Here is a 26,279-nt window from a genome sequence, read left to right on the forward strand (position 1 = left end):
CCGTTTTTAAATCAGTTTGATAAAATGTGTTGATACTGCCTTTGGAGGATGTCATTGACATCGCAGGTTCCTCACCTGTAACTTGAAGAGGTTGGGTGAGATGATCTGTGAACACCTTTCCATTCCTTTCCAGCTCTAAAAGTGTGATTCTAGCTTGCTCTCTAACTTCTCCATCCATTGGATTACCTCAAGTCACTAAGAAAAAATTCAATTGCGGGTTATTCTGTTTGAGAAGGCAAGGAAGAAAGGCATGAATACGAGTGATCCATTTTGGAAAGATTTCAGTTCAGAATAGTTCAAATAACTTTTAATTATGATTTGTTATCTGGATGCTCACGTTCACATAAATGGGATATTTCAATTTCTTAATTCTGTCAAATGAATTTGACAGTACTTCATTGACTTCAGTGACGAAAGAATCATGATTACAGTAAGAAAAGTGATAATACAGATTAATATGTAAATAACTTTTAATGTCTAGCTTTAAATTCTATCATTGAGTCAAATTTTATTCTGATTGTATTTCAAGCAAAAGAAAACAAAAGACTAAGAATTAGTTACCTAAGCATTTGAAGAACATTAATTTTTGGTGTTAAACATGATGAAAACCATCTTGGTACAAAAGTAGTTGTTATAATATGATCAATTTTCTTGTTGGTTAAAGTAAATTTATTACTTTCTATTACCCTCTTTGATTTGGATTACTTAAACTGTACTAAATGAGAAAGTCCATCAAATACTTATTCTGTGAGTTCATTTTTATGTCTTGATTTGTTCTTTTGTGATATCCTGTAGTGCCATTTATAACTGTAATGAGAGCTTTGCGGTTTCCAAAAATAGTGGAATTCCTTCCAGTTCTTCTGCCTCGACACTTTAAACGGCTCATAAGCTCAGATTCTGAAGAGGTGTTGGAAAAGATAGAAGAGATTTTAGGTACACAGCCATGGAAACTTGGATTTCGTAAAGTAAGACATTTGCTTAGCATTTAATAATCTTGTATAAGGCAGGAATTCTCAGTCGTGACAAATTTTTTGCATCTCTTTCCAAGGAAAAAAATTTGCATGAATTTCAATATTGATTAATTTATCTTTCAGTGTTACAACTAAATATAAACTTCTTAGACCTGTATGTCTTAGGAAATAAAGTTAAAGAGGAAAACAGAATAACAAAATACATGACATTCTAAAGATCAATAATTTAGTTACGTAATTTAGTTTAACATAACATTTTTTTGTAACTAAATTGACATTTGCAACTTGAATGTAAATCCCATTGATGACACAAGTTCTTGGTAGTTTGGCAAGTCCATTCTGCTCTGCAGTGAAATTCCTCACTTTCCTGTTTGAACTTTGGAAAACTTTCATTAGTCATGTGGTACATCATGATATCATTTACAGTTTCTTTGGCACTTCTGTGCTTATTATTAGAGACCAGGTGTAGTGAAGTGGCACTGAGAGGCTCCAGAGGTGTTGGAAACCAAATGAAGCACTTAAATCTTGGCAGTACTGGGTTGTAGGTGGTTTTCCAAATGAAAATACAATTTAAAAAATTCTGAGATAATTCCTAGATCACCAAGAATATGTATAGGTCCCACCCACCCCTGCCCCTGTTTGAGGAATACTGGAGTAATGAATTTGTTCCCTACATGAAATGACTGATTTCAGTGTGCTTAGAAAAAGAAGATACTGTTCAGTAGGAAAGAGAAGCAGAGCAGTGAGCATTCTGGGACTCAAGTGAGAAAAGGAGGCTTGAAGCCCCTGTTCAGCATGTGGATCACCACCCAGAATAGACTTCTTTGCTTGTTTGCTAGGGCTGCTGTCACAAATGGCATCGACTGGGTGACTTAAACAACAGAAATTTATTTTCCCACACTTCTGGATGCTCTAAATCCAAAGTCCGGTTGTTAACAGGGTTGATCTCTTCTCAGGCCTGGCTCCTTAGCTGGTAGATGGCTGATCTTCTTCCCATGTCTTTGCATGGCCTTCCCTTTGTGTTTGTCTGGGTCCTGATCTCTTCTAATAAGAACACTAGTCACATTGGGTTAGGACCCACCCCAGCGACCTCATCTTAACTTAATAACCTCCTTAAAGACCCTGTGGTCTTTGAGGGTATGGTCACATTCTGGGGTACTGGAGGGGAGGTTAGGATTCCAACGTGTGAATTTTCTGGTGACACATTTTAGCCCATAAAATATATGGAGGGATCCAAGGGTGATGTCTCTGTGGGAGAAAGAAAGAAAAAATGGAGCTAGTAGATGACCTGAGTGGATCATGGTGAAGGAAGTTCCATACCTTTACAGTAGAGTTTGGGCAGTCATTAACTTAACAACACACATGGGAGTTCAACACAAAGTTAATGTAATCACAGTATATCGTGTCACTCAGCTGTATCGTGTCACTCAGCTGTGAATCCTGTTAACACTGATTTAACCAAAATCAATTTTCAAAATGTGCACTGTAACTTTTTTCAAAGATGGGAGGAGGAAAACCGTGTGGGGAGGTGGTGGTATAAAAGGACAAGAGCTTCCATGAAGAAAGACTTGCCGTAGTAAGGAGTTAATACTAAATATCTTAAAAAAAAAAAATCAAGGAATAGTTAAAATAGTTCTTAGAAATATGGAGATAAATTCTCAAGAAGCATGAAAATGATAAGTTAGAGGATTCCTGTTTTTTTTTTGTGATAAGCCACATAGTGTTAACTAGACTTTTAAAACTGTGTATGTATTGCTTTGAGAAAATGTAATTTTAATTAGAAAATTTTATAGATCTCAAATCACAGTACAGTTGATTAAAAAAATTAGTGATGTATTAGGTACCTAATTTTTTCTCCAAATTTAGTTGAAACATATGTCATCTGGGACTTAAAAAATTATTAACAAACACTGCAGTTCTAATTATAGTCAATGTGTATAATTTTTATAAAGCAACTTGAACTTTCTTTTCTTAAAGATAACCTACAGTGAACTGAAGATTTTACGATGTGAGGCAAGTTGGACATCATTTTGTCAGTGCAAATCTCTTCTCCAGTTGATGACTGATTTGGAGAAGAATGCTTTAGTAATATATTCTCAGCTGAAGCAGTTGTGCAGAGAACATGGGCACACGTGTATTGAGGAAGTTGACCTAACTTCACAGTTGTCAGACTGGATGTCTTTTCATGATGCTTGGCAGTCTCTGAAGTTCTTGAAGGATATTGGGGTGGTGACGTACGAGAAGGGCTGTGTCTTTCTCTATGACCTTTACTGGGCCGAAAGAGGCATTGCCTCTTCCATATGTGACCTGATGACAAGGCCACCGTGGCATTTAAATGTCGACGTCAAGAAGGTGCTTACATCTATTCACACCACAAGATCCGAGAATTTGGAAAGTGATGATACACTGAATGAAGGTAAATCTGATGAAACAGGATTAGAAGATTTGGTGGACATTCTGGACACACAGGACATTGGTGACCTTATTTGGGATAATGGTGAAAAGGAAGTTGGTGCAGAAATAAGTGAAGGTCAACTGGATCAGGGTCAGGTGGCTGCTCTGGAGATGATTTGCACCAATGCTGTGACAGTCATAAGTGGGAAAGGTGGTTGTGGGAAGACCACAATTGTTAGCCAGCTTTTTAAGCATATAGAGCTGTTGGAAGAAACAGAAGTGAAAAAAGCTTGTGAAGATTTTGAACAAGACCAGGATGCACCAGAAGAATGGACTACCTTCATTGAGCAAAGTCAGCCGAAGGCGGACAAGGCTATAGAAGTTTTACTTACAGCACCTACAGGGAAAGCAGCTGGCTTACTGAGACAGAAAACTGGTTTTAACGCTTATACACTATGCCAGGTAAAACTTTTTACATTTTTTCTTTAGATGAAACATTTGCCTTAAACACAAACTTTGAGTTTGTTTTTCATTTCTCCCTGATGACAGTCAGTAGGTATTGACTGAAGGTCTTCTAGATCCTTACTTTATGTAGCTAATCATTTAGATCTCTGCCACTTAAAACAGCAAGTCTGTAAACTGTTACTGGTTTGCAGTGAGATAGAAGCTGGTGCCAGAAAGTAAATCAGGGCATTGCTTCCTTCATTGAGAAAATCTGATTACGAAAAATAAAATTGTCAGCTAAACTAAAGTGTGTGTTTAATGTTATAGTTAGTTTCCATTTTGGCATGTGCTCTGTTTCTCATTGGGACTGGTTACAAACATGTCAGAGTCCACAGACCATATTTTGAGAAGCATTGTAGTTGGAAGAAAAAGATTGTATCTTGTAGAATGAAAGCTCCATGAAAGTGAGAACTTGGATCATCTGGTTTAGTTCTTTATCTCCTTTGCCCACAATAGCACCTGGCAAATAGTAGTTGCATAGTGAAAATTTCAAGTGAATTAAGATGCTGGAAGAGAATAGTTTCAGCTACAGTTAAGAGTCATGAAGTTTTAAACTTGTAAAGAGTTGGAGAGTTTCCTCTAGTCCTGACCTGCCCTGTTGCAGATCAAGGAACTTGGTCATTGGAAGATTTCTGAAGGAAAGGATAATTGAATTGGACTCGATGGACAAGGAAGCTCAGATGAGGAGAAGGACATTTTATTTAAGGGAAAGGCCTTTCCAAAGGCATTAAGGAGAATGATGAAGTGTGTGTAGAGGGTTTCGAGGTGACTGCACTGATTGGAAGGAAGTCTGTGTGTTGTAAAATAATGGAAATTACACTTGGTTTAGACCAGGGGTTTGAGCTTTAAAGTTTGAAGTATTTTGCCGTTTCATTAAATCCTTGACAAACCAGTGACGTGGGTAAGTGATATTATCTGCATTTGACAGAAGAGCCAGTTGAAACCTGGGGATATTAAACAGTTGGCCCCAGACCTTAACCAGGCGCAGCCCCAGCACTTGGATTCCCGTCTCTGACCTCCCAGTTTGCTGCTCTTTCCCCGGTGCCGTCTTTTCCTCATTTATCACAGATCTTGCATACCTGATCCTGAAGCTTGGACTTGATTACTGGGAGCCATTTAGGTTCCCAAGCAAGAAAGTGAAACGAGAAAAGCAGTTCTAAAGAAGGTTACCTAGAATCATAGAGCCGCAGCCACCTCAGGAATTACTTTTGCACTACTTGTATTTGTCACACGAGTGAACAGAGACGCAGGGAAGTTTAGTGTAGCTCGGGAGTGGAAGAGTCTTCTGATCAGTTTGTGATTTTTTTCCATTATACTTTCATGTCTGATTGATTAGCCTGAACTCAAAGACGAGAAGCCAGAGAAGGATCATCACTGGATTTCATCTTCTGTTCCAACTTGGATCAGTGGGTAGTGTCCCAACGTCTGGTTGGGATGCCAGGAGAGCATTTCTGAAGCCCCGTTCGGGCTCAGAGGTGTAAGGGCTCAGGAAGAGCACTGAGGTGGCACTCATGCCACCTTCCATCCTTGGCCTTGGGATGCCAGTTTTACCAGATAAAAATACAAATTTTTAGTGTAAGTGTGCACTGAATATTGCACTGAACATACTTACACTGAAAAGACCTTGATTTGATTATCTGCAGTTCCAGTTTAGCTGGGTGTCCTGTATGTCATCTGACAATCCCATCTTGTGTTTGTATGTGGGGAACTGGCTGTAAATCTTTTGGAGCAATCTAGATGCTCAAATGTAGAGCCCGTGTAGAGTTGATGACATTAGAAATCCAGGGGGAAAAGTGTCAGTCAGGCATTTCTAAGATAACTAACTGAATGTATAAAATAAGGAAAAATAGTGATAATTACAATGGTCTATTGTGAGACAAGGCCACTGAGAGAGAATGGTGGGTGCGGGGGAGGATTTGTTGAAGAGAGTTCACGCATTTGGTTGAGAAATATGAAGGCTTTTACTGAACAGACATGTTGGATCTAATTTTAGTAGAAAAAAAAAGTAAAGATATGATACCATTAAGATCTGTATACGTATATGCTTACTTACAGCATAGAAATATTTCTGGAATGATAAACACCCAAGACGTTTAACACTGATTATAATTTTACACATTTTTTTCTCTCATCCATGTTTTTTAAATGGTAAATGTTATTACCTCTGTAATAAATTGTTTTTTAGTTGTTCTGTTGGTGGTGGTGGTTGGGGAAATAACAGAGTTTAGAGTACTAGACGAAAAAGTAATATTTTCATAGTTAGTTTGGGAAGGCGGCCCTTTATTTCCAGAATGGAGGATTGTAGTTGGGAGGAGAGTGGGGCTTAAGTGATTGGGTGACCTCAGAAGGCTAAGAGAAGGTTTACTTGAGAATGGAAAAGAATAGTGAGCTCTCTCTGGTCAAAAGTGATAACAGTTGAGCTTTTTGCAGTTGGAATAGTGCTGTGCGCGAAGCTTGTTAAATGAAACACAGTACTTGTTAGGAAACTTTTTTTTTTATTTTTTTTTTGTTTTTCGATTTACTTGCTCTGTCTTTTCTATATATTCATCCTATAACTTGGGTTCTGTTTCCCCTGTTACTGCAGCTGCATCATTCCGTGCCCCCTTTCTATTTAATTGTATTGTTCTAAAAGAACATGTTGTTTAAAAAAATTCTGGGCCAGTGCATTTTATAAGCTGAACTAAGAAATGCCCTGCTTTGCTCATAGGTCAATTATAGCTTCTATTTATGGAAGAAAAAGACAACCAAGGATAAGCCATGGAAATTTTCTTTGGTTAGAGTTCTGGTTGTGGATGAAGGAAGTTTGGTGTCTGTAGGAATCTTCAAGTCGGTTTTAAATTTATTGTGTGAGCACTCCAAGCTTTCAAAGCTTATCATCCTCGGTAAGTGAAAATATTGTCGGTATCCTGATTGTTTGGTTTAAATAATTGTTGTTAGTGGGTTGTTTATATCATTTCACTGTTTTAATATTCACATCCTGCAGGTGGGAAGCCATTTCTCAGAAGCCACACTGGGTTCAGTCTGACCACTTGCTTTATCAGCTTGGGTTGGTGGTTCTATGTGTTGACCAGGATTATTAGCAAGCTAGGATGTGAATAAAATAGTTTGCTGTGTGGGGTTACTGCAGCCCACTAGATGATGATGTTATAAAGTAAAAACGTCACAGGCTCAGAGTAACAGGATGCAGATCATTTGAAAATAATATAAAGTCTTAACTATAGACCACTTAAGTCATTTTATGATGCTAAGCTAATAAAGCAGGTTAGACCTCACTGGCCTCTTCAGTCCTTCCAATTCTGGTGAGATTCAGTTAGATTCTTTTGGGTAGTCCTGATGTGTCGACTATATGAGACACTAATGGAGAAAAAATAGAATTGCTATGAGAGGCTCAAAATATATCTGAATAACTGTTCGAGGTGTCTGAGGGTATTTTATAAGTAGTTGATTCTGTTAATAGCTTAAGCATTCTTCTCGTTTCCACCCAGAAAATAGTTTGTCTCTAGAGTTTGCATGTTTGTTTAAAGTAAAAAGATTTTTAATAAAGCAAAACATTATCATTATGTTACTGGAATATGTCTATTATCAAATGCACTGGGATTATTTATTTTTCATGTTATATGTTTATTTATTCAAGGCCATAGATTCCTTCATATTTGGTAAGATATTGAACAAGATTGAATAAATGACTAAATTCTAGATATCTAAACCTGTTTTTTCTTTACATTGTTAAAAATTTTTGCCCTTACACAGTTTACCTGTGTTTAAAGGTATGAAAAAATTCAGTTCATATTTTACCTGATTGGGTTATCACTTTTTTTTTTATGTTGTATTGTTTAACTGGAATGGTTTTTTTGTTGTTGATTTTTTTTAAAGACTTAATGTTCTTAATTAATTTTAAACAAAGACTTTTAGGGGATTTTTTCCCCCTCAAAATAAGTCTTATAATTATAGCATATTTCAGTAGGGAGAAATAAAAATAATTTCTAAAGTTCAAGATCCCAGTTACCTAAAACTTTATCTTTTTTCTCCCCCCTTTTAGGTGATATTAGACAGTTACCCAGCATTGAACCTGGTAACTTGCTGAAAGATCTTTTTGAGACACTTAAGTCAAGGAATTGTGCTATTGAACTAAAGACCAACCATAGAGCAGAATCTGAACTAATTGTGGACAATGCTACAAGGTAAAATACAACTAAAGTTTTGCATTTTCTCTCTGTTGTATTAGCAATAAAAGGTTAAAAAAAAATACTAGCTTTTGAGTTAGGGTGATTCAGTGCAGTGTGTTTACTACGCCCTTTTCGGAAACCTATTCTATCCTTCATATATATGTGTATAAAGATACATACCTTTGCTTTACAGTTAAAAGAGCAAAGTTAATACTTTTCATTATTGATCCAACGTAAATTACTTTTTAAAATATATTTTTATTGAAGTATAGTCATTTTACAATGTTGTGTCAGTTTCTGGTGCACAGCACAATACCTCAGTCAGATAGGAACATACATACGTTCGTTTTCATATTCTTTTTAACCATAAGTTACTACAAGATATTGAATATAGTTCCCTGTGCTATACAGTATAAACTTGTTTATCTATTTTGTATATATTAGTATCTGCAAATCTCGAACTCCCCATTTATCCCTTCCCACCCCTTCCCCCCCCCCCCCCCCCCGGTAACCATACGTTTGTTTTCTAAGTCTGTGAGTCTGTATTGTTGAAATTTAAGAAAGAATGTGTTTTCCTGATTGGAAAAGTATGCATGTGAAATAAAGTTGCATCAAGCTTAAGGACCACAATAAGCCCAAGGGGAATGGAGACTTGGAAATGAGTTCATTAAAGTTCGAGGGTGAATTGGGGAAGAAATTTCCCTTAATTTTTTTTCCCCTCAGTTTTTATAAGGGGAGCCAAAAGAGGGGGAAAAACCCATCAACAGCAGTGTTTTACTCCTTGGTGAATCCTGGTGGCCCCTGTATTACTCTCCTTAAAGCAGGAAAGAATCCTCCTTTCTCCTTAATCTTTGCATAAGCCTTTAGAGTCATCCTCTGTGACGGGTATGATGGAGCCACAGAATATTAAGAGACTATTTTATTCATTGGGCCAAAATTTATCTTTTCTCTTTTTTTAATTTTTAAAATTTTTTGTGGGGAGAGAGGGGTGATTAGATTTATTTACTGTTTTTTTTAAATGGAGGTACCGGTGATTGAACCCAGGACTTCATGCATGCTAAGCACACACTCTACCACTGAGCTATACCCTACCCCCCCATCTTTGTTTTTGACTCTCTTTTACAAGATGCTGTTTTTATTGCTTAAACATGTTCTTAGTTGGATGTCAGCAGAAACTAGAATATTCAAAACCTACAATCTCTCATGCCCTGCTACCTTGGCTGGGATTAGTGGGAGTAGAGTAAGAGCGGACAGGAGAAGCGTGGATGATGTAGGTCAGAACTGAGATGCTAAGAAAAATAATGCAGCTGGATGTGTAATACTCTTTACCTGTAACTCTTCTGCTCCTACCTAAAGGCCACCTCAGTTTTGGATGTTGGTAGGGAATTGCTCATTTTAAAGTCTGGAAAAAATCTAAAGCACATTAGATTTCTTAGAACTCAATTTTATCTGAATCTTAGGAATTCCTTTTAGTAACCCTTTCGATGTCATTTGGGCTGAGCTGTGCTGCTTTCATCATTTCTTCTTGGTCATCATCACCACATGGTGAATGACAGATGGATCCCGGTGATACCATGGAAAAGCTCCTAGAGATAGAAATATGTTGCATGATCTTGGGTCTGAAGCAAAGCAGAAAATCCATGGTGATTCTCAGTAACCCCCAAATTAAATCTGGGATATTTCCAGTAGGGGCAGCCGCCTTTCCTCTCTCCTCTCCTCTCTTTCAGCCCTGCTGGGAAGAGTTGAAGATGACACAGTAGGGTACCTTATCTGTGACAGCCAGGCTGCCGGTAGGTCTTTCTAGGGAGTCAGGTTTCTTCCGGATAACAAAGGAGGGAGTCTGTTATGACAAAGCACCTGGCCCTTACTGTGTTTGCTGATATGGTTTGCTAATCTTGGAAAATACAAGAACAAAAGAAGGATGAGGAGGGAATAGAAGCAAAGAGAAGATGTGAATTCTCGGTACATTTGGGAAGATGAGACCATGCATATGATATATACAGAAGAAGGGAGAAAAGGAAGAGTATGATGTAAATGTACAGAAAAGGCCCCATAGAGTCTAAGTTAATTTAAATAGAAAAGAATACAGAGCCAAATGAGCCCAGATTTCCCTCCTACCTCGCCTGCTTTCTACCTCTGTGAGCTTGGAAAACCCCTCATAGTTGACTAAGCCTTGTGTTGCTCACCTGTTAAGTGAGGATGATACCTGCCTTGTATGGTTCTTTTGGGGTCTGAATAAAAGTAGGTCAAGTTCTCAGAATGGTGCCTAGTAAATTCCCTGGCAAGTTTTTCTAGTGCTTTCAGTGTGCTAGGGGTAGGGGACTGATTGATGAACGTAACGTTATGGTCTTGCTAAGTCTATTTTAAAACTCATTCACTGTAATGTGTATATGAGTAGCCTTTTCACCCTACTTGTGACCTATTCACAGATTTTAATTATTGTAATGACATTATCTCTGATTATATATGAAGACAGATTTTGGAATACTAATTGGTGTATTATTTTATCTCTAAGAATCTCAAGACGCCAGTTTCCAACATTTGATGCAGAGCTGAATATCTCTGATGATGCAACGTTCCCTGCCTCAATACAAGATAAATCATTTGTTTTTGTCAGACTCCCAGAAGAAGATTCCAGTTCTCAGTTCTCAAAAAGTGATCATCAATCTTGTAAGGATAAACGTTTATGTTATATAGGGTTAAGTATTTCAGTTTTGTAATATAGTTTCAAATGACTGGTTATAATGATTGGTAAAGATAAACATTGCTAGGAAAACATTAGGCACTGGAAATAGACTATTAATCATCAAAGCAGATTACTCTAGAATTTTGTAAAGAAGTAAGCTCTTGACATGTGCACACTAAGGGCTTGGTAAATACTGAGTGAATAAGTGGACGTAGATGATTAGTTTAAAATAAAGCAAAGTCCAAGGAATCCAAGTTCATTCAGGAGAAAACATGTCTTCATGGATGAAGCTATTCTTTGGCAGCAGTTGGAAACATAAATACCACATTCTTTGTTTTGAGTACATTTCTTTCTTTTTTTTTTTTTCAATTGAGTCATAGTCAGTTTACAGTATTTGTCAGTTTCTGGTGTACAGCACAGTTTTTCAGTCATACATGAGTATACATATATTCGTTTTCATATTCTTTTTCACTGTGAGCTGCTATAAGATCTTGAATGTATTTCCCTGTGCTATACAGTATAAACTTGTTTATCTATACTATATTTACCTGTCAGTATCTAGAAATCTGTTTTGAGTACATTTCTGACACAGAAGTAACGGCTGTCAAGCTCTTGCCAGGCTGAGTTCCTAATATCTCTGTTTCTTTATAACATGGACAGACAGTGCTTCTCGTTGGGGTTAGCATGACAACAGAATGGGGCTGAGAAAGTGCACGGGATAAGGAGTCTCCCTTAGGTGTATGATCCGTGTTACGTCACCCTGCCATTTGTAACGGGGGTCACGGTGGCAGTGCCTTTGAGGCAGCTGTGAGGGTTGAGGGCATTCCTCAGTTTTGAGGAACTATTATAAATGTTAGTGTTTTGTGAGTAATAGATAGCAGATTATCTACTGCAAATGATCTTATTTCAATAGATTATACCTTTTGATCTTTATATTATAAGCTTACTTAGCAAACTTTTTTTTAATAGTGTAATGATTTACCCAAAATTGGATGAAGATTTAAATGATTATTACTGAGGATTTACTGTTGTTACCACAGTTCTTAAAGATACATCCTTCCTTCCTAGCAGCTGTCACTCTTCATGTGAAATTAACTGACAGCCAGCTTTACCTGTAAGCCTCTCCTCCTCTGTGTGTTCCCACCTCAGTTCCCTTGGGTTAGTGTTCATTCCTGTGACGGTATTTTTTCTTTTTAAATGAGATCGTATAATAATAGGATTCTATAAGTGCCTTTTTGGTTTTTCCGATTATAGAAGTAATTTATATTCCTTTAAAAAAAAAAGTAAAATGGTACAGAAGTACTTGAAGTAAAAATGAATATTTCCTTTAATCATCCTTTCTCTTCTTCCCCCAAGGCAAGCCCATAAGGTCACATCCATAGGAGGAGCTTGGTGTTCCTCTTTTTAAACCTTATTGTAGCCACACACAAACATGTATTTATTTATTTTAGTTTTACATACATTGCGTTATAAGCTACATATTGTTTTGTGATTTGTTTTTTATTACATGTTGTGAATAATGTGCAGATAAGGATTCTTCTCACCCCAGCTTAGTTCAGAGTAGGTCCCAGCACAGGTGAAGAAGGTGAGACTGAGATGGTTAAGAAACTTGCTTCCTTCACCACTCCATTTAGATCTTCCTAAAATATGGTTAGTTTTATTTCTGACATGCATTCTTTACATTAATGTACTTAAAAAAAAAAAAAACAGTGGCTTCAGAATGGGAGCAGAGCTAAGCCGATGCGGTTTGTTATCTTAATTACAAACTTCAGCTGGAAAATGAGCCTCTTCTTTAAGAGAATTGAATAAATACTCCTTGGAGAGGCATATAGTACTTTTTCATTAATAATTAAGTAGTATTGTTTAATGCTTAAGTAATAAATATTACTTAATAAATTACTCAATTATTCCCATTATTACAAGATACAAAGACTTAAGACAGGCTTCAGAGCTGCTCTAGAATTGCAGAGATGGTAAAATGTGAGGTAAAAATGTGAATCTTAGAATCAGTGAAATACAGTGTGCGTATTGATCTACGAGATGCAGAGCCAGACAAAGCAAGGAGCAGGCAGCACGACCTGGTGCGTGAGAGAGAAAATAATGTTCTGTGAGACCTTCGGCAAGCACGGTGCGGTGGGGGTGAGCTGAGCATTGGCTATTTTTTAGTGATAATCCTCCCTTCCTCTGAAAAATGAAGGGCTCACCAAGCAAGCAACTAATTTAGTCTTCCTAGAGCAGGGATCACAGGCCTGGGCTTTTTCATTCCCCGTGATTTATCTGCTACAGGGGGGTGGCCCAGAAGCCTGAAATGTTCTTACCTAAATTGTTACATCTCTCTTTCATGAGAAATGGTCCTTTATTTCTAACATTGCTAGGAAAGATTAGAGGAAGCCTGCTTCTCAGTTCCCAGTGCTGAGGAAGGACAGGTTATAAGTGGATTCACTGTTGGCAATGATCTGAGCTCTAAAAGAGGGAGGCTGGCCACCCTACCCCACTGAAAAATTTCGTTTACTTCCTGGAACCTCAGTTTCTCATTGGTAACTAGGATGGAATTTGTGGTGACAGTTCAGTTGTTTAATAGCTGGTAGGATCTGGTCGGTCTTAGAATGGTTGCCTTTCTGGGTGTCAGGGTTAACCTTTTCTTTGCTGAGTCATGGGGTGATCTGGGAGTTCTAGGGGAAGGAAAGTCATAGTTGGGGTGAGAGGTAGGGCATAGTGATATTAGGGGAGTGGCTATTTTCTGGTCACTAAAGAAGTACCTCCGTATTTTATACTGGCAATGTATCAGCTAAATGTCAGCCCTGGATATAATAATGTGTGCATCATACACGTCTTGTGAAGATTAAATGAAATAACATACGCACAGCATACAGATTTTCAGATTATAACTCATTACCACTAGTACCACCAGAACTTAAAAATAGCAAAGGCTCATGTTAGTTATTCTGTTACATATTTTGTCCTCTTGTTCATGTTTCAGATTCAGCATTCACAAATCGTGAATAAATATGCAGTGATTGTATTGCAGATTAGAAGCTGCCCTGGCTAGTGGCTGACCTCCCTGTTGAGGATAGGGGGTCTGGGACTCTTGCCTCCGCTCTCTTTTCTCTTGCTCTGGCTGATGCTCCCCTGGTGAATCTGAATCCCGTTTGGTGGGATGTTTTCCTGGGCCTCTTAGCAGGAATTCTGAATTCTCCAATGAAACAGTGCTGTAATATAGTGCTGTTCCGTGCTTAACTTTTTTCTCTTGAATTATTAGGTTTATATTCTGCGGTTAAAACTTTACTCAAAGAAGAGGACCTACAAGATGCAAAAACATCACAGTTTATTGCTTTTAGAAGGTAAAGCATTTACTACAGTATAAAGTTTTTAAATGCTGCTTTTAAAACTCATAATTTATTAATCTGTATACTGCTGGAATGGGAGACTCTTGCAGTTCATTACTGAATCCTCTTACTCTGAGGCGTTTCTTTGGTGGACGCAGCAGAAGGCAGTTTCTAAACAGGGCTCTTTTTACCAAATATTATATTTGGCAACTCGTAGGAAATCTGAATGGAACAGAGGTTTATGTTCAGATCAAACTGACAAAATCTCTTTTCCTGGCGAGCGTCCTGGAAGCTTTGTATAGAATCCAGTATCTTGTTATTGTTGGTGACAGAGATAAGCACAAAATAGACTCCATCCAGTGACTCTTGATTGCTCATGTATTCCAGGAAGGACTGTAACGTGATCAACGCCTGCTGTTGCGAGCACTACACCGGCCATCTAATCAAGTGAGCACAGAGAACCGGAACCTCGAGGAGGGCCTTCCTGGATCCGCTGTGGTTTTGTTTGTTTTGACATTTAATCCCTGCAGCCGCATATTTAAAGATGATTTTTTTTCCTCCTTGGTGAACTCAGATGATCTCTTCAATGAAATACAACGTAGATCCTTAGGAATTGACTTTTTGGTAATCAGTGTAATAAGAAAAAGAATAAAATTGTCTCTAGGGTTTCCAGGTTGGCAGCCTCTAGCTTCTCCAAGATGAGCGTGGGGAATTCAGGAGAATGTTTCAAAGTAGAGCATGTGTGGTGTGTGTCCAGGAACCTTAGCATCAGGATGCCTGCAGAGAGCACCTTAGGTGAACATCTTTCAGGGAAACAGGAGTAGAGAAAAGCCACTCTGTTTACACACAGGACAGATGAACTCACTTCTTTTGCATCTATCAAAACTTACTATTTGTTAAGCACGGAGAACCTAGAGATGTGTTAAGTTACAGGAGGAGTTCCCTGCCTATTGAGGGAAGACCCAAAAAAAATGACAGATAACAGGACAAAGGGTTAAAAAAGCATGAGATTGGGGCTGTCCAGCCTGGGTCTCAGCACCTGAGATCTTGGGCAGGTCATTTTACCTCTCCATGTTCGTAAAAGAGGATACGTGGCCAGATTTTCCCTCATAAAGTTGTAGCAAAAATGAAATAACATTTCTAAAGCACTTATCACGGTAACTAGTCTATCACCAGCATTTATTCAGTTTACTATTATTCTGATATGGTGTCGTAATTATTATAATAGAAATATGTCCAAGTGCTAGAACACTTGGAATAGGGCCGCGATGAAGGAGATTGGAGAGGATGGATTTGAATGGTAGAATCAATAAGATTTTGGGTAACTCCTAGGATATAGAGGGAAGGCGAGACCATCAGCCTTTATGGCAAGACTTCTAACTTGAAACAATTCGGCTGGGAAATGTCACTGAGTTTGAGGTGCTGCAGAGCATGTAGGTAACCAGACCACAGCTGTGGGAACCTGATTTCTCGTTGAACTTTGGAGAACAAAAGTAATGCAGAGAGTGTGGGAGTTACTTTGAGACCTGCATCGGATCTGAGTGGGAGTTGCTGCTTCAAGAAAGTGAAATTGAGGTTTTCCAAACTGACGCTGTACGTTCGTTTTCTGACCCAGAGACCATCAGAACAGAGTTGAATTTGGAGTTGGCGATAAAATTTGTTGCACCAGGAATGCATACCTCTCAGAGCTACTCCCTGACAGTGCCTCCGACAGCCAGCAAGAGAGTGAGCTAAAGGCCAGTGGCGAAGACTTCAATGGTGCTCTTTGTGGTTTTGCTAAAAATAAGCATGACTTTGAAAGTGGACTTCGGCTCTGCAATGGAGAAATATTTTTCATAACAGGGGTAAGTGGTAACAGAAAAATAGCTTTTTACCTTTCAAGGATAGATTTGGTTTTCTCTTTGTGGCCCTAGGATTGATTCAGAATCTAATATCAGAGCTGATCATCTTCTGTAATTTTTTGTTAAGGATTTTTGCATCTGTCGTTTTCTAGGGAATGTCTTACCTGGTTTTGGTGTCCAGCTAATGCTGGCCTCGTAAAATGAGTTGGGAAGTGTTCTTTTCTCTTATATTTTCTGGAAGATTTTGTGGAGAAACATATTTTTAGTAAGTTTGAAGTGCTTGAGTAACAAAAAACAAGGGACAAGTGACACATTATTGTATTTTACAGAGTATCATGTCCTTGGTTGCTGATTAAATAAACTATACTAGTGGTCACCTTGAATTCGTCCTCATTGTATAACCACCCTTAAATTTACAGGCTTATTCTTTAAAAGCTGTGAGGAGAAGTGAACTCTTTGCAAAAAACATGTGCAGACTTAACATAGTGCAAGAAATGAAATGTTGAGTCTTTTAAAATAATACAACACAGACTGTTCTCCAGAGAGTCAAATTAAGGTTAATTTTCAAGGACCAAAAACTTGCATTTGTGTTTATTAAAATATTTGGTGTGTATATATTCTCAAGCATAGATTTTTAAGCCTTTTGAAGTTCTTCACAGTTATACTTAACAATTTTATTTACAAGGTACTTGGATTTTATGTTTAACCCCCAAATAGAATATCTTTACAATGTACATAGTTGAAAACATACAAAACAGTTACTTGTTTTGGTGACAGGATAAAATTGATGTAACCTTTGGAAAGAAGAGATTTTTGACCATTAATAATATGGCTGGCTTGGAAGTAACGGTGGATTTTGGGAAACTAATGCAATATTGTCACATACAACATGCATGGGCAAGAACTATTCACACTTTTCAGGTAAGAATGGACTTGTATAAGGCCATTTAAATAGCTTGCTTGCCAAGATAGAGTACTTTGCATTATTTTCTTCCTCATTTTTATTGCTTTTATTTTTTATTGATTAGACAAAATGTACAAAAATACAGAAACTAGTGTACAGACAGTAATGCTTTGCTCTTTTTGCTTCAGAGTTCTCTTTATTTTCAGGAGCTACGACGGTATAGTTAAAGCCTCATCCTGCAGGCCTTCTCCTTCCCCCAGGGAGAGGGGTCAGGGTCAGGACGACTGAATTTCCTTCTTGCTTCTGTCTCCAGTGTCACTTGGTGTGGCACTCTTACAGGTCTTTTTTTTTTTTTTCTTTAATTTGATATTTTGTTCATTGTGGAACTTTCTTGCTCTAAATTTTTATTGTTTTGAATTTACTTATCTTGATTGCTTTGTTTCTTGGCATCCTCTTAAATTCTGGGCCCAAAGTGAGTGCCTCACTTGCCTGCCCCTGGTCCCAGGCCTTCCCACCCTCCTCAGTGGTGATTTCTGACCTGAATGTGTCCATTCAGACAGAAACAGGATAGCCAGGTTTTACATAAATGGTATAGTAGTGATTATATATTTTTTGCAACTTTTGTTTATTTAACCAACTTTGTTGGGGTATAATTTACATACACATTTTAATTACAAAGCAGGATGAGTTTTGATGAATGTACCCCCTTCCTTCACCCTTGTGAGGTAACTATTGTTTATTTGGGAATAATTTGATATTTACAGAAGAGTTGGGGAATTAGTACTGAGAGTTCCCATGTATGCTTCACCCAGCTTCCCCTGATCTTAGCATCTTACATAACCATGGTGCATTTGTCAAAACTTAAGAAATTACTATTGGTACAATACTGTTAAGTAAGTAATACATTTTTTCTGGACTTCACCAGTTTTGCCACGAATGTCCTTTTTCTATTCCAGAGGCTCATTCTGGACACCACACTGCATTTGGTGCAACTTTTTTTTTTTAATTGAAATATAATCAGTTTACAGTGTATCAGTTTCTGGTGTACGGCATAATGTTTCAGCTATACATGATCACATATATTCGTTTTCATGTTCTTTTTCATTATAAGTTACTATAAGGTATTGAATATAGTTCCCTGTGCTATACAGAAGAAATTTTTAAATCTTTTTTATATGTAGTAGTTAGTATTTGCAAATCTCAAACTCTCAGTTTATCCCTTCCCTGGTGCAGCTTGCTTTTTCAACTTTAATATTCTTGAATTCTCGTGTTATTTGTGGCTCGGTTATTTATCTCGGTGTTCTGAGCCCCCCTCTCTGATGTTATGTTGTTTTAATGACAAAGCTGCATCGACCCTCATTTTTATGACAACATGTTATGTAGCATAGCCTGTATCATCTAGTAGAAGATAAACATTAATTAGCAGAGGTGGGGTTTTTTTTTTAAGTGAATGTGTTTTGTTTATTACCTCATCTTGGTTCCAAAAAGAATTTGAAATGGCTTACAAAAAATGCCCACTATTCAGCATGATTTTTTAAAAGATAAAGAAATGATGTCAAGTGGAAAATAAAGGTAAGGACAGTAGAAGGATTCCTGCCAGGAGTGGGTTGGAATGCCGGTGTGCACACTGTCCTGTGTGCTTGCTAATGTGGACTGCAGATTTGGCTTTGAAGTTCCCTTAGGGCCAAAGTTCCCAAAGCAAAGAGAGAAACGGTCAATTGATTGTGTCTACTGAATTCAAACAAACAGTTGTTGAGAAGTGCAGATACTCCCATCTGTGAGATCCTGGAGAAATTTCTCCCCTTTACGATGGGGACTTTGGAATCCTGGAAACTCATAGCCTTCAATTTGGAGACGTTTTCTTAAATAATTTCATTATCTCATCTTCAGCTTTCTGTTTTTTTCTTTCTAGAATTTCTGTTATATGGCTATAGGACCTCCAGAACTGGTCACTTGAATTTCTTATCAGTCTGTCCTATTTTCCATCTCATTAGCATTTTGGCCTATTTTCTGGGAGATTTCCTCAAATTTATAATCCAGTCTGTCTGCATTTCTGATGAATAAGTAGTGAAGAGGTCTTTTATTATTACCGTATGGAGGTTGGAGTAGCTACCTTGGAATGTTATTTTCAATGCCTCTGGCTCTTATTTCGTTGATATACTATCACTTACCTCGGAGAACATTTGTGACTGTTGTATCAGCATGGTTTGCTCTTCCGAGTTCAGTTCAACAGATATATATTGTCAGACTCTCTTCTCTGTCTGTGAAATAGTCAGATACTTGCCAATGTGAGGCTTCCATTTGGTGAGAAAGAGGGTAGTGACAGACGCAATCTAAAAAAATACGTAAACTGTGTATCATGTTGCAAGGTGGAAGACGCTACGGAAGAGGGGTGGGGGTGAGTTGTAATTTTAAATAAGTGGTCAATGTAGGCCCCACTGAGAAGGTGGTATCTGAGCAGAGACTGGAAGGAGGTAATGAAGTTAAACCATATGAGTATCTGGGAGAAGAGTGTAGTAGGTAGAGAGGATAGCCAGGGCCGGAGTTCTAAGGTGGGAGGCCATCTGGCAGGTTTGAGAAACAGGAACAGCTAGGAGGCCAGGGTGGGAGAATGACAGGAAAGGAGGTCAGAGAAGTCATATGGGCCAGGCTGCCTCCTAGGGCCTTCTAGGCCCGTGTTATCCAATATGGTAGCCAAATCTGGCCCTCCACCTGTTTTGGTAAAGAAATTTTTATTGCACCATAGTCACACATTCATTTACAGATTGGTTAAGGCTGTGCCTGTGCTGAAAGGGCAAGTTGAGTGGTTGCCATGGAGACCATCTGGCCTGCAAAGGTGGAAATACTGATTCTAGGTCCCTAAAATCCCGGACGGTATTAATGGTGTGTGTCTAATCATACAAGTTGTTGAATTTCAGACCAAATTTAGAGAAGTAAATAAATAAAACTTGCCTCCTTTAAGACATTTGACAGTTCTTAATGATTTAAGGAAGATTTAAAGACACGAACAGTTGATTTATAGCAGGTTATTGAGGTGAAAGTAGGTTCCTGGGTCCCACTTTCTGAGCACACCTTTGGCTGACAGTTTAATTTTTAGCCTCCTTCATTCAGTGAGACAGCTGATAAAGGACAGTGAGCAAGACAGTCCTGCCTTCACAGAGCTTCTAGTCCAGTCAGTGCAGCTAAGGAGGCAGATGGTGACATTCCAGTTGGCACAAATTCTATGACACAGGAAGTACGTGGGGGGAGGGTATAGCTCAAGTTGCAGAGCGCATGCTTAGCATGCATGAGGTCCTGGGTTCAATCCCAATTGCCTCCTCTAAGAATAAATAAATACTAAATAAACCTAATTACCTCCCCTCACCAAAAAATAAATAAATAAACTTAAAAAAAAATGTGGATGTGTAGCTAATCCGGAAGTGGGCCAGATGGAGGCCACGTACTGGGGGGCACAGGCAGGACCATGAGGAAGTTCCTTGTGCTGGTGGAGCCTGGCCATGGGAAGGGAGGCAGAAGGAGGGAGGGGAACAGGACCAAGGCTGACTCTTGAAGGACTGTAAGAGTTGTACTAAGGAATTAGATGGGGGGTTTTTTGTTTTGTTTTTTGAGAGCCTGGGAGCCATTAATGGGTTATAAGCAGAGTCTCATGTGACTGGATATGCGTTTTACAAATACCCCTGTGGCTGCTGTGAGGACAGCGTCTTACAGTAAGTGTGGGTTCAGGGAGACCAATGGTGCGGCTGTTACATTTTTCTCAGTGATACATAATTGATGATTAAGAACTCAGTTATCTAAGTTTAGGTAGACACTTCCGTGTTTAGGAAAACACAATATAAAGTCCAGGGTGAGGGGAAGTGGTGCTGTGTCTCTGGCAAATGTATTTAGCATTTCTATAATTATTATTTAAGTTCATTTCCAAAATTCAGGAGCTTTGGAAGGAAGTATTTATCCAGCTTTCATCGCCTGAACAGTTGGTTCAAACCCTCTGTGTCCAGGAAGATGGACATACGTGGTGTGTACAAGTTGATTTTTTTCCTCGTGTGGATCTGTATTTTCTGCATGCCTCATCTTGTCATTTGTGTCCCCACAATTCTTCCTTCAACAGGGGGGACTGTAGGAGCATTGGGAGAGAGAATGATTCAAACCCCTTCTTAGTTTATATTGGCACTAAAAATATGGGGACTGAGAATAGCCCCAGTTTGTTACTGTTTTCTCACAGTTACATGGTGACACTGGGCATTTTTCTTGCCCATACAGCTCTTGGTTTGCTGAGCCCAAAAGACAAAGTTTCGTCATTCTTTTTTGTTTATCTTGATAAAGTAATAAATGGTTCAACATTGGGAAAAGATGGAAAGTAGAAAAAAAATGATCCATAGGCTCTCCATTTGGCAACAAGCTGGTAAAATTTTTGGTAGAATTGTATTTTTGGTAGAATTTTCTTCTTGCTTCATGATTTATTTTGTTTTTGTTACACGTTTATGTTCATTTTGTATTTTTTGGATCAGAGTCATTTTATTTTTTGTTCCATGGTTGTGATCATTCTTTATATATATGTATCAAGTTTTAAAAATGTTGTCATTATATTTTAAAAGCATCTTTGATGTTTGCAACACATATAGATACTTGAGAAAGAGAAATATCTGTTTATTATTGGATATTTCATGTGTCCGTTTTTTGTTACATAAGTAACAGTGGGATAACGCATTTATATGAAGCCCGCACATCCATTTCAAATTCTTTTGTTAGGGAAGATTTAGCGTGCAGTTTAAAGTGTATTGCTGGGTTTGTACAAGCCAGTTGTGGATATGTGACACCAAACTTAGCAGCATGATGAGAAAACAGGAGTTCTGGGATAATGAATGAAATGAAACCTGTAAGATGGGTTCATACGGACACTCCGGCTAGGTAGAAGGCACTTGAGAGCCCTTGGAGGACTTGCCCTTTCTCCTTGTGTAGACTGTCCGAAGACATGAACCCACTGTGCAATGTTAATCACCCTCGTGCATTGTTCCCTCTCAGGGGTCCGAGGAGAAGACGGTGGTGTATGTGGTTGGGAAGGCGGGCCGCCAGCACTGGCAGCACGTGTACACGGCGGTGACCAGGGGCCGCTGCCGAGTGTACGTCATTGCAGAAGAGTCTCAGCTTCGGAGCGCAATTATGAGACACAGTGTTCCCAGAAAAACTCGTTTAAAGCATTTTTTGCAAAACGAGCTTTCCGTGAGTGGTGCGTCTCCAGCAGATTTTGTATCCCCGCCAGAGAGCGCTGGAGACAGCAGGAGACCCAGCACACCGCCGCCAGCACCCCCGCTCCCTCCTAGCACGGCTGCCGTGGTGACCAGTGACGTCCCCAAAAGCGGGGCCTCTGCGGCTGACGACAGGGTGTTTACCCCTGCGGAAGGATGGAAATGCTCTTCACCCGATGAAGTGGATACAAAGGAGGATCCATCAAAACCGAGAGGGTCCAAAAGATCATGTTGCGCGCATGACGCTGAGAGTCCGAACAAAATGCTTATGGTAGGACTGATGTGGGGGTTTACCGCAACGCTGCTGGCCTGTGTGCTTGTAGATGACTGTGTACTTTTGTTAATGATGCTCCTCACGGTGCTTGAGGCTGGCACCCTGGACCACCTCAGTGGGACCGTTGAGGGTGGGGGGCGGTGTGCCAGGAGAGACTTCTGAGTCCTCCTGCACCTTCTCTCCTCATCTTCCTCATCAGTCCCCTCTCTTTCCTAGGCTGTAGTCACGCTTTGTCCCCCCTGCTCCCCTGAAGCGGCTGGTCCCAGTCATCTTGTCAACTTCAGAGGCCTTTTCTTAGGTCCTATTCTGGACTATTCCCCCGACAGTTCATATTTTTGACTGCAGTTGCTGTTTCACTGTTTCCTTCCCTCGGTTTCAGTGTTACCTTGCCTACCACCTCCCCTACATCTCTGTCTCCTGGGCACCGGGTACTCAAAGCGAAGTGACAGTTCCCACTCTTGCATGGGTGGCCCGTGATGGAGACAGCCAGGCTCTGTAGGTAACTTGGTCTTTGACCGAATGCTCTTAATGCTGAACAGGAGGTAATGAACCACCCCCCCACACCACCCCCATCTGTGTATTTGTTCCTAAAAGTTGCCTTTCTGGAAACTTTCTGGAACTGCAGCCCAACATCTTACTTTTCTGATTTCTCCGTTTCAAACTTGAGTCTCCCACTTAACACAAGCTTAAAATCTCGGAGTCACTTTAGATTCACCTTGTTTTCACTCTTTATCTCTGGTTAGTTGCTGGGTTTATTGCAAAATGTCTCTCAGGGATTTCTTCCATCACGTTTAGTCTGTGCTGTTTTAGATCCTTATCTTCTTGGATCATTGCTGACCTGCCTGCCTTCCCCTCCCTTGTTCCCATTCTGCTAATGCCCCCTACACACTGTTATCAAATTCACCACCCCTCTCACCCCAATTGCCCAGCTCATTCCTTTGTTCAAAAGCCTTTAGTGGCTCCCTAGTGCCTACAACATAAATTCCAGATGATCCAGCTTGGCATTTGAAACCTTTCTCCATTTAATTCCGTCTTTCCCAGCATCATTTTATTTTCTGCTATTCTTTTTTTGCTTTGCTCAGCCTATTCTGTTAGTTCACTAAATTGGACCAAACTTACTCTCATCTCTTCCTTTTGTTTTAAAGTTGCAACTTGACTTAGATGCCTTCTCTCTGCCTCCCCTCTTTCAGCATGCGAAAAGAAAATTTAGGTCCTTTGCTCATCACTGATCTAAATATTAGAGGGAGAAAAACAGACGGGTCCTTGGCTTCATGGACATTACATTGTCCCAATGGGTCATAGGCAGTAAATAACAGAGAAAATAGTTTGCAGATCAAGAAAGAGTGCGAAGAAAGTGAAGGTAATGAGGTAGGGATGGTGAGGAGGGGCAGGAGGTGCTGCTTGGCCACGGTGGTCAGGTCAGGCCTCAGTGAGGAGGTGATATGTGAGCTGAGCACTAAATGCTGCCAAGCAGCCGCCAGGTGAGGCCCCGAGGAAGAGCACCCCGGCAGAGGGTGTGGGAGATGAAAGCCTGCGAAGGGCGTGACCTTGGTGACGGAGGAAGGGGGACCAGTGTGCCTAATGAACGAGGAATAGAGTACAGCTGATGATTTTAGAAGACTAGGTAAAGCCACAGGGGCAGCTGGGATTTTATTCTACTTGCATCAGGAATCCATTTTGGGGGCTTTAAGCCAAGGTGTGTTATCATCTAATGTATGCTTAAAAACCAGCCCTCTGACTGCTGTGGAGAGTGGCCTGTGGGAAGGGAGCTGAGAGCAAGAATCGGGGGGTTGTCCCAGGGAGAGCAGTGAAAGAGCCTGGAGGGCGATGAGAGGTGGCTGGATGCTGGACGTGGTTGGAGAGGGAGACTCTACGACTTGCCGATTGGGCGTAGGGGGTAAAATAGTGTAATCCAGGGCGATTCCCGGCTTTCTGGCTGAAGCAAGTCGGTGAACTGCAGTGCCATTTCTTGAGATGGGAAAGATGTGAGGGAAACTGGGTTTGGGGAAGCAGAGGGTTCTCTTCTGGCATGTATGTTTACCAGTTATGTTACAAGTCAGTGGCTGGTAGAGGCGTTTAGGGTCTCAGCGTAGGTTAGGATGGGAAGTGTCCAGTTAGGAGTCAGTAGCTTATAGTGGTAATTAAAGGACTAGCTGGGTTAATTTCAGGAGACACCGCAGATAGAGGAAGGGGCCTTAAGACAGTTCTGGGGGTACTCCCAACTTTTAGCGGTCTGGCAGAGGAGGAGGAACTGGCAAAGGAGACTGAAAAGAAGTATGAGTGAAAGAGGAGGGAGACTGAGGTGGTGGGGAGGGGACAAAAGCCAGCTTAGAGTGGACTGGTCAGAGAATCAGAGGTGAGAGTGGAGGAAGCAGTAGAGGCAGAATTCTTGAAGAAGGTTGCTGTGAAAAAGAAGCAGAGAGGGGGTTGTATCGGGTTGGTGCACTTGGGGTCAGGGAAGGAATTTTCGATCGATTGATTTTGGATGGGTACCTTAAAGCATCCTGGGGTATTGCTCCAATGGAGAATGATCCAATGGAAAACAAGAAATTCATGATTCAGAGAGGGGATGATTGCAGGAATGGAGTCCTGAAGTGGGTGAGTTTGAGAAAATCAAGGGCATAGGTAGAGGTTTCCCTTAGGTAGGACTGGGGACAGGGGACCCATCTTCCACTATAACCAGAAGGAAAGGGATGCAGTATGTTGGATTTAATGGCAGGAAGATGAAATAGTTCTCAGCTGATTGCCTCCTCCCATCCTGTGTGGGGAAGGTGATAAAAGTGGACATAGCAGAAAAGTTTTTCCTTTTTTTCTTTTTCAAAGTAGGAGGATCACTGCTGATTCTAAGTCTCATTCTGTACTCCAGATCAACTCTTTAATATGGACTTTCCATCTCAGCAAAACATCTTTTTTGGAAATTAATTACGTTACCTCTTGCAAAGATCCTGGGATAGACCAGGCTTTTGACCTGGAGCAGAAAAGATAGGCGATTCCAAGGAGAGTTTTTCTAAAAGTTTCTTGCTCTCTTTCTTAGCATCAGCATGGGATGGGGGAAGGATGGTTTATATGACGGTACAAAGACAAACTGGCAGCGCTGTTCACCTTCAGTTTTGAGCTGGCCATAGCTTTGAAGCTCTGGTGGAGACCAGCGACACAGACGGTCTGTGAACACAGAGAGATGATGTGGCTGCGCGTGCTCGCCGATACCGCTGCATAATGGCAGCAGCACAGGCAAAGTCCTCTAACTGAAGGGGATGGTTTGCCAAAAGCATGTGGCATTTACAAGAATCCCTAGAAATGAGGAAACTAGAATTCAGAGCTTCGGGACTGATAAGTTAAGAATTTCTGGGTTTCTGTAATTCTACACATTCAGGTGCACTGAGATATGTCATTTGTAAGAGATCACAGCCAGTGGCAGGGGCTGTCCATGTGCCCGTCCTCCGCATTCACATTGCTGCCTGAGAGCAAATCTGCATTTAAAGTCTACAGGCACCAGCAACCGAAATGACGGAGCACCTCCCTTCTAGATGAGAGCTTTTGCCTTTCTATCAGTTAATAGCTTTGGGTTTTGAGAAAAAGTCCTAAAAGAAAATGCTGACCTGATTTTTTTTTTCCCCTAGCCTCCCACCACCAAGAAAAGGGGGAGGAGCGAGGGAGGGAGAATAAAAATGACCTTTAAATAAAAACGTGTGTGTAAAGTATTGCTAAAATTTATCATATATAAAGCAGTGATTTCCAAAAGTTTTGAAAGAAACTGACATTTTCACTTGAAAAACAAAAAACAAAAAAACTAGGAAGGACATAATCACATGGTCCCTGAATAAAGAGAGTCCTTGTTATTACTCGGGGTTCCCTAGAGAAACAGAACCAGTAGGATGTGCCTCTGTATGTCTGTCTGTCTATTTATCTGTCTAGTCTATTTAATCTGTCTAATCTACCACTCTGGATTTATTTTAACGAGTTGGTTCAT

At 39.9% G+C, this 26,279-nt stretch overlaps 1 protein-coding gene across 4 annotated transcripts in view; it reads left to right on the top strand.

The window, feature by feature from the left end:
* HELB (DNA helicase B) overlaps positions 1 to 26,279 on the top strand; it is a 55,396-nt gene that overhangs the window by 27,760 nt on the left and 1,357 nt on the right. For 3 of the 4 annotated variants that reach the window (XM_006205829.4, XM_072973034.1, XM_072973035.1), the window contains 10 exons: positions 796 to 965; positions 2,949 to 3,827; positions 6,577 to 6,751; positions 7,909 to 8,050; positions 10,551 to 10,705; positions 13,981 to 14,062; positions 14,435 to 14,494; positions 15,663 to 15,891; positions 16,666 to 16,809; positions 21,812 to 22,306. In XM_006205829.4, coding sequence (XP_006205891.1) covers positions 796 to 965; positions 2,949 to 3,827; positions 6,577 to 6,751; positions 7,909 to 8,050; positions 10,551 to 10,705; positions 13,981 to 14,062; positions 14,435 to 14,494; positions 15,663 to 15,891; positions 16,666 to 16,809; positions 21,812 to 22,306 — 2,531 coding nt within the window. Of the gene's footprint in view, positions 1 to 795; positions 966 to 2,948; positions 3,828 to 6,576; positions 6,752 to 7,908; positions 8,051 to 10,550; positions 10,706 to 13,980; positions 14,063 to 14,434; positions 14,495 to 15,662; positions 15,892 to 16,665; positions 16,810 to 21,811; positions 22,310 to 26,279 lie in introns of those variants that run through there. The other variant, XM_031683120.2, reaches the window with a different exon arrangement.

This window comes from Vicugna pacos, chromosome 12, assembly GCF_048564905.1.
Source record: "Vicugna pacos chromosome 12, VicPac4, whole genome shotgun sequence".
Lineage (NCBI taxonomy): Eukaryota > Metazoa > Chordata > Mammalia > Artiodactyla > Camelidae > Vicugna > Vicugna pacos.